This window comes from Helobdella robusta (genome assembly GCF_000326865.2).
Source record: "Helobdella robusta unplaced genomic scaffold HELROscaffold_13, whole genome shotgun sequence".
Taxonomy (NCBI): Eukaryota; Metazoa; Annelida; class Clitellata; order Rhynchobdellida; family Glossiphoniidae; genus Helobdella; species Helobdella robusta.
The window spans coordinates 686,493-700,297 of NW_008703718.1; the positions used below are offsets into that span (position 1 = coordinate 686,493).

At 29.6% G+C, this 13,805-nt stretch overlaps 1 protein-coding gene across 1 annotated transcript; it reads right to left on the bottom strand.

The window, feature by feature from the left end:
- Nucleotides 1-3,376: 3,376 nt before the first annotated feature.
- On the bottom strand, nt 3,377-13,144 carry HELRODRAFT_190440 (hypothetical protein; the record flags this gene model as incomplete). Its single annotated transcript, XM_009014114.1, has 15 exons — nt 3,377-5,080; nt 5,278-5,550; nt 5,787-5,969; nt 6,332-6,406; nt 6,920-7,092; nt 7,487-7,626; nt 7,917-7,988; nt 8,234-8,357; nt 8,604-8,673; nt 8,941-9,027; nt 9,285-9,435; nt 10,365-10,471; nt 11,587-11,782; nt 12,411-12,623; nt 13,010-13,144. 15 exons carry the CDS (start codon nt 13,142-13,144, stop codon nt 4,929-4,931), a joined length of 2,151 nt encoding a protein of 716 aa, XP_009012362.1. The 3' UTR covers nt 3,377-4,928.
- Nucleotides 13,145-13,805: the final 661 nt, after the last annotated feature.

The window sequence follows — 13,805 nt, forward strand, 5'->3', positions numbered from 1 at the left end:
TTCAGTGTCCAAGTTTGGTATCCATACAGATTGGGTCTAGCAAGAGAAATAGAGAGAATACAGAAAAGAGCAACAAAAATATTAAAATCATACCATTCTCTGGAATACGATGAAAGATTAAAAAAATTGAACCTTCCTTCATTGTCTTACCGAAGAGTTAGAAGAGAACTAATTTTAGCTTATCAAATACTCCACGATTTGATCGATCCTGACATCTGCCCGTCATTGCTGAGGAACAACGTCGCTTTCACCAGAGGGCATAATCATAAATTATGTTCATGTATGGCTAGAAAAGATTGCAGAAAATATTAACCATGGAACGAGTTGCCGGAAGATGTGGTGAACGCGCCTTCTGTAAATGCCTTCAAAGTGTTGTTAGATTCTTACTATGGTGACAGAGTGTTTGACATAGTTTGATTTTGTTGAATTTTAATTTGATTTTATAATTTGAACTATTTTTCGTTTTAAATTTGAATAATTTTTCACTGATTTGAAATTTTGTGCTTATTTGAATGTCATTTGTTATTAATTTAATTTGAACGTTATTTACTAGATTAGGACTTTATCGATTTAAGTTTGAACTTTGCTATGATGATTCTGAATTATTCGAGACTACGATCATTTTATAATAACTTTTGGCTTTGGGTTCGCCCAAGCCGTTTCTCTTAAATAAATAAATAATTCGTGACAATGATAAAAGTATTCATTTATTTTTCTAGTTTTAAACATTTTTAAATGACACTTAGGTCAGCATTAAAAACAATTTCAAGCATTTAATATATTTATAATATTGAAAAGCGGTTTTAATAAAATAACGTTTAAGTATTGACCGATGTTGTTAAGTGAAAAAAGTTGGTCCAAAGGGTTCATGAGGTTTGGGACAGCTTATCTTAAGTTTAATTATATGTTGTTATATCAAGAGCCATGTCATTAAATTATAATTTCATGATCACGATGTCGCGTTATTGAACTTAACTACTAATTTTATGGCACTTACCTTACAACATTCTAAAATTCATTGCATATTGTTTTACCTACACGCAACAATAATTTTACTATGTATCGATTGAAAGAGCACACTCGTATTTAGACATGCATTTTCATTTTTTGCTATTTATTTTTGCATTGCACTGTCCATAATTTGCTTCGACGTCATAAGCGTTCAATCACACCTACCGATTTTAAACTTTTTTATTGTGCTTATCATTTGTACTTTTGAAATTTGATGACAAAAATTTTTAGAAGTGTCATGAAGATGGTAAGTTGTTAATGAGAATAAAAAAAACCAGCAACAACAACAGCAATAGTAACAGCAATAGTTTTAATAGTTAATTTTTGTTCAGTCGGCAAAGGTGTTTTAATTTGAGAACATTTGAAACTTAATTATCAGGACGACGTTTAGCAATAAGTTGACCTAGAAACCATCCCCACTCGCTACCATCTACGTTCTAACTAACACTTATTAAACCTTAATTCGAATCGTATCATCCTTTAAATAGAATGATCCCAATTTTGAGGATAAAAAATCCCACTACGCCTATTAAAGAATTTGTAGTCCACAAATTCCGGATAAAACATGTAGTGACGCCAATGAAACTGATTTTTAATAATGATTTTATTCAAACAAAAAACCAAACAGAAGAAAAAATGCTGGATAAAATTAAAAAGTTAACACTCCGAATCTAACTTTTTTTAAATGAAATCATTTAAAGTATTTAAACTACAAATGAGAACTAATTTTAAGTGCAATCGAAAACATCGTTTGATACAAAAATTCACATATTACGAAATATGTACATTGTACAAGTACATATATGTGTACATAAACACTTTAATCCATACAGACAGACAGACAGACACACACTCAAATGAATATAAATGAATAAATATATAGATACATCAACCCTGACTAACAAATTAATTCAGTTACACCAGTATATACAGTACGGAGTGCATGCCCAAATGGTTCAACACAATACTCAAACAGGCACAACTATAACGTAAATAAAATCTGTTCTTATGGTATTCTCACCACAACAAATATTTTAAAATTAACGGTAAGAACCGAATTTAGAAAATTTTAGGGGCACCTCCCAAGATGAAATGTGCAACGTAACCAAATCATTAGAGCCACTCAGTCATCGATCGGTGAACAAATAATAGCTGTGTGATATTATTGTAAGAAAGTTAAAGTAGCCAGATAACAGTTATGACAATGATTCATGTATTAATATTCTGACTCAGTTGTTACGCGTGCGTTGTAGCTCGACTAATCATTTAAAATGGCAATGTGAAAATTAATGAGATCCAGAACAAGACAAAACATAAACTTTTGCAACTACAATGCTCCTTTTCATGCAAACCTTGTAACGAATCCGCCAAGCCAACCAGCTGCGTTCAGAAGCAATATCAAAACATATACAAATAACGAATTTAAAAAATCTAAGTTGAACAATTTTAAGTTGTTTACTTGCACAAATAAGCACATATAACAAAAGAAATTTTTTTACGCATATATGTGTATATGTATACATTATATACCCCACGAACTCACAAGTGCACCGCACACATCCAGATATAAACATAAATATGTGTATTCATACAAGATATACCCCGATATATCATTTACACCTCAAGATATTAAAAAAACTTTCAAATTTAATAGTCAAGACAATAATAATATTATTAATCTCGTGACAGCGGTGACGAGCAAACTTCTGTATCCTTCATTCCAAAAGTATGGAAAATGATACGCACCGTGCAAATAGCTTACGATCATGATATCATGACATTCAAACTAAATTGCCAATTGTATAATTTTCATGAATATCAATCCACTTATGTTACAATATCAGCCCTAATATAATTTTAAAATAAATCTGAAACGATGAAAATTTCTAAGATAGGAAAACAGGAGGGAAGGATGAAGCGTTTTGGGAAAAGATACTGATATCATTGATATCATTTCAGACAGATGGAGAAGAGAATGGCACATAAAAAACGAGCCGTTAATATTACACAAAAAGAATTTTTGGGTGGAGGTATGAAAATGGTTATTTTTTAAAAATTGGTCTAGCTATTATTGTATGGACCAAGCGTGCAGAAAAAAGGCGGAGAGGAAAAGATTATTTCGAAAACAGGGTAGGGAGATGATTTTTCATTGAGTGTTATTTGGAATCGGAAAATTTTGGGGTAATAAATATCCAGAGCAATAAAAACTAATGATTAAAATACATAGGAAGGAAAAAAGCTTATCGCTATCGCGCTAGCATTAAATTTCAACTAAATAACGATAATATTTACCTAAACCTATAAAGGTAATAGAGAAATGTATTAAACAACACACACGACAACAAAACAAGAAGTATATATGTGTACATTTAACACGTGTTAAGGATACGCAGTTGTTAAATATTTTTCATAAACAAATAAAATAAATCTGTATTTACGTACGCGCACACAAATTTATTCATATTATATAAATTTAATAGGTGCTCACGCATAGAAAAGTTACATTTGCTGAGAAAGTAATTTGATGTCTTAAATGTACGTACAGAAACGCGCACCTATGTATATATACGTGTATTATATTATAATCAAAATTACAACACATTATTTTGTTCTATTCACTCTTTCATCAGCTCTCAGAGACATCAAACAATTATCTCAGCCGTATCTTTCCATCTTTTCTATAATATGACACTACACCATTTGTAAATACGCTAATGATAAACGTCAATTAAACATTATATATATATACACAATATATATATATATACAATATATATATATATATATTCATATATGACAAGTAAATGAGGTGAAAAAATAATTATGGAAAAAAACGACATCATTAAATCAAATATCAACAATTCGTTTGACTATTACTTTATATTACCCACACACATACACTCACACACACGCACAAAGACGAAAATTGTGCACGTCTTTACATCCATTAATGTATTAATGTGAATTACTAGCAGATAAAATGTATGCGAAATAATTAATGAAACCACGTTCAATATAGTTTCCACTCTATTACCAAAGAGATGCAGTATTAATTATTATCAATTAAAAGTATTATCCGGTGAAAACTGGAATGAATCGGATAAAATAAATAAGTTAAAATGATATAAGATAGCCAGCTGAAAGATGTAAAGAAGCCCGCAGGATTGCACTCTTCGTGAATAAATAATAACTATTTCAATTTAATAATAAATAACGATTGACAAATAACATCAACTTAAATAACATTCATTTCGAAGCATTCCATTCAATTTCAAAGTGCATAGACCCCATGTTTAAATACGAATCAAAAAGGAATGAAGTGTAATCTGTTTTGATATTTTCTAGAGATGATGATGTTTATAAAGTATGTACATTTAATTTATCCTAAATAAACAGCACGAAAAAAAAAATCTAGAACAAAAAGCACATAAAACGCTTCGCCATCGTGACAGCTGAACAGTTCTGTATGAAATAAAATTAACATCAAGGTGTTTTCAATTAGAAGGTGAAGTATGTGGATGTATCCTGCGATAATTCAATAAAAAAAATCACGGAATGAAGTGAACTAGGCTTTATAATTTGAAATACCAATTCTGAATGGATATTAAGTGAGTATCAAGCAATTATAAATTCCGATTTAAGCCATAATTTTTTCATAGTCTTAAAATTTAACATAAGGATTTTAAATAATGACAGTAGAATATAATAATGAATTACGTAAATGCAACAGTTTCAATAGTTACTGTACCACAAAACCTTCAATAAACTGCATGTAACATTTAAGTAATGAATGAATGAATGAATGAATAATTAAGGTAAACAACGTGTACTCAACAGTAGCGAATAGTTACATTTTGTTCATGAACAAGTGATTCTTTTTTTTCCGAGAAATAAGACAATGGGACACCATTATGCAATTACGAATACATGCGCAATATCTCCGTGAAGTAGAAGGATTCAATATTCTTGCGTCTCAACTTGAAAGCCGGTGTGACCAGGCCAGTATCTGGAGTCCAGACATCAGGAACCATGGTCAAACGTTGTGGAATCTCAAATTTATTCAACTTGCCTGCTTGGTTTTCAATTTTTTGTACAAAATTAAAATTAGAATAAAATACATTTGTTCAAATATCTGCTACAATTGCAAAAGATCATAATTCAAAATTTAGAAACATTTATTTAAAAAAACCATATTGTAATGGGTCATTTAAAAAAAAGAACATTCCCAGCAATTTACAAGTCAATTAAAATGAAAAAATGACCAACTTTTTACAGCTTGCATTTGAAGCGATGTGAGAACGGCCTTGTTTATATTTTCATCTTCGCATATGTACGGCCAGCCAATGGACAACCCCATCTCATGGGCAAGAGATTCAAGATTTTTTCTATTTGGCACAACCAAACAAACGATGTACATCTTGTTGCTGTCGGCATAAACACACAAGTTGTCAACAAGTGGGCACAACTTCAATTGGGTTTCCACTTTGGCCAAGGCTATGTACTCACCAGTTTGCAATTTGATCAAATCCTTCTTACGATCTGTTTAATAACATGTTGATTAATTTTATGATCCAAAACTTGAAAGAAAAACTCAAAAACAGTACTAAAAAATATCAAATCCAACATCTACTGCTTTAACGTTTAACAGTTTTTTTATTCTATAAAAATAATTAGCAAGCACTGTAGATTTCATGTAATATAAAAAGAATGTAAGACTAAAAAACGATTACATTACATGTTAGTGAACCCATGGAAGAAAAAAAACGTAGACATACCAATAATGCGAAGACTGCCATCTGGTTCAATGATGCCAATGTCACCAGTGGCAAACCATCTCCTGCCATCCACAAACTGAAATGATTCATCATTCGGCCTCTTGTAGTAGCCCACCGCAACGTTATCACCGCTGATCCACACCTCGCCCCTCGGAAACGGACGATCAGTAGCATAATATTTCCCTAAAATTTATTTGAAGATAGGATATGAAAGTTTAGGCTATTAACTGAAAATGAATTATTATAATTAATCAATTGAATGAAGCAGTTTGAATATACAGTTTGTCATTCCGCCAACTAACTAAATGACAAACATTACTACAGTGTTTGCAGATCACTATTGATCCATTGAATGATATAGTTCATAGTAAGAAAATGGAACTTTTTAGATTAAGTAATACATATTATTTTCATAGAGGACCTAAACAAAGATACTAACGGCATTTTAAACACAGTACATTTTTAATATATTGATAGAGACTTGCGCAGAGTTGACAGAACAATCAGATTTGAATATGAAGAGAAGAACAAACAAATCACCTAACCTTCCTCCCAGTCAACAAGTTTGATGTCATTGCACTGGAGAGGTGCTCCAACTCTCCCAGTGTTGCGATCAGTAGCTGTCAAGTTGGCAAATCAAAATTTATTTTCGTCATAACCTTCGAATCTTCTAATATAATAATATGAATTCTATTCCTAAAATTCAAAAGCGCACGTAAACGTAAACCAATTAACAGCATCTTAATTTTATTTTCATGCCAAATTTTTAAGTTTTTCTATCTCAAAAAATATTAAGATAGTCTGTCAAGCAAGACAAAATGATAGAAGATGCAGATGCATAAGTGTTAAAAACAGTTAGTTTCAATAATTACCCAATCAAATCAAAATCACAGAATTTAATGAAATTTTGCTGATTTAAACAAGATTTAGATAAATAGATTGTTATATCAAACCTGGTTAGATGCAAAACTTAAAAAACAGATTTAAAACAGATGTGAAACTAAAAACCACCCAAAAAAATTTTAATATGTCAAAAGTGAGACAAATGTGATTTGAGAGCTAGTTTTAATTAACTGTCATAACATATATCAGTGAATTATTCATAGGATGAAGAATAATAAAACGATGAACACCTTCCGAAACAGCCCCAGCTCCACAGGTTTCAGTCAGACCATAGCCCTGAATGATGGGGCAGCAGAAGCAAATATTCATGAAACGTTGAGTGTCAGAAGATAGAGGAGCCCCACCAGTCAGCATCAACTTGATACGACCTCCCAGGATCATACGAATCTTTTTGAAGATCAGTCTTTTAATGAAATGTTTTATTTTTTTTCAAATAATAATAAATCATATTATTTCTATTGATATTGTTAAATTTGCAAGAACTTTTTTTTAATTTTGTCAATTTAAACACAAGAAACAATAAAAAAATGATGAAAAATGATGAACAAAAAAAATTTAGAGTTAAACTGAATGTTTGCCACCCTCATCTCTAAATATTGCACACCTCACTGCCAACCTGAGGTTCCCTCTGATATTCGTGCGTGCATGCAAGCATATCCCCACCAATTGATCAATTAAATGAAATAATTATTTTCACTTAAGCTTGCATAAGATTTAAAATTTGCAGACATTACAACAAGCAGAATGAAAATAATAAACGTCTTCAAGCACACACAAATGAGGATGCTACTACTCACATGTCACACAGTGGAGTATCATAGCCTGCCTCATAATTCTTCTTTTTATATTCATAAGCAAACGTGAACAAATCTTTTTTGAAGCTTGGACCTTCTTTCACTTTTTCCCAAACTATCTTGTACAGTCTATCCATTATCAACTGCAAAGGAATAATTTAAATAACATTTACACAAACATTTAAATGAATTATTTACTAATTTTATTGCAACACCAAATATATAAGACATGATGATTAATGTTTATTAGATAACATTTCTTGACCCAAAAATTTCTAACAACAACACAATTAAAATCCTGTTGATCATGAATTTGAATAAAAAAGATGAGTTTAAATGAAAAACAATGATGCTTCTAAGTCAAATGTTCAAAATAAATAATGAGTAAAGTACTGAATGTACAAATAAAACATTAAAGATGAGAGAAGCTAACAGGGACAGATGTCATCAGAGTGGGGCGCAGGACTGACAGATCTCCCTTGCTACCTTTCTTGATGCGAGTCGACTGTTCAAATGTAACATTGTTAAAACACAAATAAATAAAAGTGTTAGAGATAAAATTTTTTAAGCATAATATGAGAATAAAAAAGTAACATTTATCTAGTTTTTCATATTTCTGAATCTATAATAAATACATATATCCACACACACACTAAAGAATTTAACAGAAATATATTTTATTATTATTAGCAAAAATTTATTGAATTTCATAAGATCACTTGAAAGAGAAAAATTATTTTAAAAACCTACGTTGTCAGTAATGGTACTGGGTGAAGAAAATCCGATGGGAACTCCTTTCAGAAAGCAGCAGATTTCAGCTGTTATTTCCAGGACGTGAGCCAACGGTAGGTATCCGACATAAACATCCTGAGGTCTGTGTGTGAGTATGTGTGAGTGCGTCTGTGTGTGTATGTGCGCGCGCGAGTGTGTGTGAATTCGCATGTGTATGATTGCATAATACTAATATGCACATGTTTGTGATAATGAAATTTCAAGTATTTCAAGAGGCTGGCTATCAAAGTCAAGTAGACATTTGCAGTAATCAAATTTCGGCTGACATTGAATATGTCAAATAAATGAAAATTATACAGATAATAAGAAAATGAAAAATTATCTTAACCCTATAACTCCAACTCGTTGACCCTGGCCCGAGATAGCACACAATACATTTGAATGGGATAGCATGACACCTTCAATGACAAATGCATATTTGTTAATTTCAATAACATGACACACTTTATGATTGAAATTAATACCTATCAACAAAGTTACTTACATAGTTTCATTTACAGATAAGAAATAAATCAAATCTAAGCAAACAGATATAAAATCTCTAACTCAAAAAAAAAAGTAAGAAATTTGACACTTTATGTTAAAAATGTTTAAATAAAATGTATTAAGTTCACAGATGAACGATAAATATGATGGGCAAAAATAAAAATTTAGAGAAAAAGAACCTTTTGGTACCCCCGTAGATCCACTGGTGTACATGATCAGAGCTATGTTGTCTGCAGGTGGATTCTCATTCATATAATTTGTACCATCTTTGATGAAATAAGTAAATTTCTTATTAACGCATTTTACACACACGCGTGCACACACACACACCCACACATACAAATGACGTTGTTTCTAATTTAAAAAAATTTCTCTGTCAACATATTGTAATATGGGAACTCCAGTACCATTACTGACAAAGTAGGTTTATGTAGGTTTATGTTCCAAGAGATCCAGGAAACATAAACTGAAACTCGACATAAAACTAATTTTAAAATGAAAACAAAAGAGCAAAAAATCTAACTTTCATTTTCAAGAGCCTTCTGACCAATTAGCTGAACATCAGCAATTGAGATTATGTTGACTTTCCTGTTGTCTGACAACTTGATGACATCTCTTTTGCAGTCATCAACACTTATCACGTTGACGATCGTTTTCAAACTCTCCAACATGTTCTTTTGTATGATAGAAATAAAATTGATACTCAGTAAAGTTATCTGTATCAATAAACTTAATATAAAATTCCACGAACAAATGCCACTTCTTTACTTTTCAGTAAAAGGTTTTAATTCATGAATATATATAATTATCTACAACTTTATCACATGAGGTAACAATAAATTTGAAAAAGTATACATAATTTTTTAAATCCTATCACTATAATTACGATAATTGTTTGGCTGGAAAACGGCTTTCCAGATATATTACATGAAATTAGATTCTGTCGCTGCTTGCACCAATTTCATATACCACCTCTACTAAAATCTGATCATTTTATCATAATTTTTTCAGAAAATATTTCTCAAATCCAGCCTGCCCTTTTGCTTATCCTTTCTACATGTTTAAACTAAATCTCAGCTGTCAATATTCCAAGAAAGATTCTGTACTCATTAAATTAAAATTTTTTAATTTTCTTTCTTCCAACACGTCCAGTAGAATCATCAGAACGTATAATATAAGAAAAACAAGTTTTAAGAAACTTTAAAAATATATCTTGAAACATTTTGGTTCCGTTCAATACACAGCAGCTATTTCAATTCCAAAGTTTTTGTAACATCTATCATGATTTCCTTCTAAGTGGCAATGGATCCTCCATTCTTAATATTATTTAATTCTCCAGCAGATACAGCAGGATTTCCTTTCCACACACCAAACAATCTCAGTTGATCCTCTGATTACTTGCGACAACAAGCTCAGTTTGTTTCATGACTTATACCAAATCATATGCATTCACAGTATTTTATGCACAACTATTTCACTACTTGAAAAATTTCTCAAGGCGACTCCTTTTTTGTGCACATATACATAAAAGAGGTGAAACAATACCCTGCATATTAAATCATATAATAATGACGCAAAAACAAATTAATAGAAAAAATATTACAAGTAGTTTGGGCTTGAGGTCTGGAGTTAAAACGATGGTTTCAATTTCAGTTTCATTGATGGCATGGACAATCCCATCGTCTCCAAGAGAAGCATACAGGGTTACAACTATGCAAAAAATAGTTATATTCATTTCGTGTAGGTGTTCATGTTATGATGTTGTGTAGTACATTGGTTTGATGGTTAAGATGCCTGGCATTGCTGTTGCTGTGACCTGGTTCAAATGCCTAAAATTCCTCGCTTATCACATGCAAAAGTATGTGATGCATTAATTCACGTGTATTTACATATATTGCATATTTGTTGCTAATGCCTCTGGGAAATACTAAAGAGAGAATTGAATAAATAAACCAATGTTATATTACAAATTTAATTGTAACAGATCAATGAATATCATTTTTAATTGTAAATTGTTAATGCCAAGAAAAAATAATATATAAGAAAATTATTATAAACGCAAATAAATAAGTTTCCATTTTGGTCAAAGTTTTTTTTCTCATTTTTATATTTCTACAAAGCAATTGAACTGAAGTCAAGTGAGCATTTTTTGAAATATGGTGCTAATAAGTTAATAAAAAATTCTGCAGAAAATCTTGAGATAATCATATCTAGCCATGTGCTGAGATGTCTGATAACAAGCATGTAAACTTGTGATTATGTATAATTAAATTAAAAAAAAAGGAAAAAATATGAGTTCATATTATACTTTTTTAATTTTTACTAAGTTGGCAAAAAAGTTACTTTCGATATTTTATAATTTTTTTTTATAAATACATAGTTCCTGCCACTCTCATGTTATGCACAAGTTGTATTATAAAAATTTAACGGTTATAACCACATTCCAGAAATTATTATTTACTAACTAATTGATTAATTAATTAACTAATTAATTAGTCAATTAAATGACTAATTTATTAATATCATTGCAAATATTTGGGAAGCACCACAATTAACATGCATTGTCATAAACCAACTACCACTTAACTAACACTTAATTTATAATTTTTGTTGAATAGTACAATATAACAAGAAAAAAATTGTTGCAATTTTTATGATTAAAGATAGAAAGTTAAGAGAGTGATAACAATGATATTTTTTCCTAACTCTTATTATATCATTTTATTAAAGTACTAACATTTTACATGAAACCACAAATGTGAACAAATATGTGAAACAAAAAAAAATAGATTTATCTTATCTGAATTGTGATGAAAAGAACTTACTAGGAAATCTGCCCTTGATGCAAGCAAACAAGGTTACAATCCATTCTGCCCTTGTTTCAGCGTACAAGCATACTTTGTTCAATAAAGCCTGCGATGCAGTCTTGACGTTCATTATTTCTTGTAGACCTCGTGTCATGTTTGTCACTTGATTTTTTATTTCACCATAAGTTTGCCATTTGTATTCACCAAATATCGCCTATTTAAATAAACATAAAATATTTGAATATAACAAAATCTCGAAAAAATATATCAACACTGCTTAATCATTCTAGATGCTTTTTATATAAAAATCAAAAAAGCATCTCAACTCTGGAGCAAGGCATATAATTAATTAGTTTCATCAAAGCCAATGCTCCTCCATCTAATCCTCCAAATTTCATTTAATTAATATTTTATACTTAGTCATATATCCAGTACAATAATCTATATTCTCTTCACATTCAATTATATTATACCCAATGTCAATCAATTTATAGAATGGATTCATAAAACTGAAGAGAATTTATATTACTTCTAATTAATTATTTATTATTTTACCAGCATTAAATTTTTAATTATAGTATAATATACATAGTATCCATGTAAACATGTTGAAATTTTTTTCCTCAAAAACAAGAAACCTTCAAATTTAACTAATGAAATTAAATACTTTCAAAACAGCTGAACCAAAGTAAAAAATTTAAAGTAGTGATTTTCAAAATTAATGGACTAATTTTGAAAACTGTATTTTATAACAAAAGAATGAATAAATAAATATTCAATGATGTCACTTTCAAAACCAAATGATAAAATGCTCAAGGGCATTTGAAGTAAATGAAACAAACCTTCTTAAACAATTTTCCATTTTCTATCTCCTCCTCTTCCTCACTGATCAGTTCCCTAGTGCCGAGAGATGGCAGATCAGCGTGTTTAGTGACGGCATAATCAAACAAATCGTTCACTGTTTCAATTCCTTGCTGTGGAGTCTTTGTCAACTCATAAAAACAATCAATGCTTCTAAACGGACTCGTTGTGTCTTTATTCTTCAATGGTTTTGCCTATATATAATTTAAAGTCTCAATACAGTTAATATACAGTAACAAAATAATTTGTAAAAAAATACCCTATCACTTAAAATAATGATAAATGATAATCAAATTATTTTTTTATTTGTGTAAAATGTAAACCATGAAAAAGAAAAACCTATAAATCCCCAATTATATAGGCTGCTTGTTAATCAATTCAAACTATTACAATTAAACTCAGCTTTAGAATATTCCTCATTAATATTCAATTCAATTCATGGTCATTTATAATTATCTTAATCTTTAGGGAAGAAACAACCTAAATTAACAATACCATAAATGGCATAAAGTAATAGAGATATTAAGTATTTCAAAAAATTAAAAAAATTGAACTTGCAACAAATCATTATAGTACTTACCTTGACTCTTCTTGAAATATGAAGGACTTTGTAGGGTTGTTGGTAAAAGAAATAAAAGATGAATGTTAATATGTCATACAGCAGCACAATGACTTCTATTAACTTCAGAGCACAGTAACTAAATAGTTTCCCCATGGTAAGGTCCAATAAGCTGAAATTTAAAAAAAAAACATTCGTTTAAAATCGGTCAGCATAAAAATATATATATCAATGTGCTTTTAAGACAACAGAAAGTTTGAAAATTGAAATATTGTACAAAATATATCATACAAATTTAAATTTAATTATAAATTATTTGACATATATTTGAATCTAAGTTTTAATAATTTTTTGAATTAACAAATAAAAAATGCAAATAATCAGTAATCTTTAATTTAAAAAATTTATTTAAATAAGTTATATATCAGCTATATCAAATAAATAACCAGAGCTTGAAGAAAACCTATTTTTAATTAATACAATAAAATCACTTCTAATATGTTTATTTCAATAAAAGTAAAAAAATAACTATTCTGAAAATTTTTAACCTCTATTAGTTATTTTATTATGAATTATTAACTGGATTATAAATTAAAATTTAAAGCCATTTCAATTTAATTTTGTATTTTTTATGTATTAATAAGTCATTATTTATTGTTTATTATAGAATTGATCATTGATGAATTATGAATGCAACAAAATTTTGAAACTTTTGTTCCTTTGCTTTTTAGTTTTTTTTGTACAAATATATATTATTAAAATATAGTATATAAAGAACAAACAAGGTAGATACTAGCATAGGTAGATAGAAAAAGAC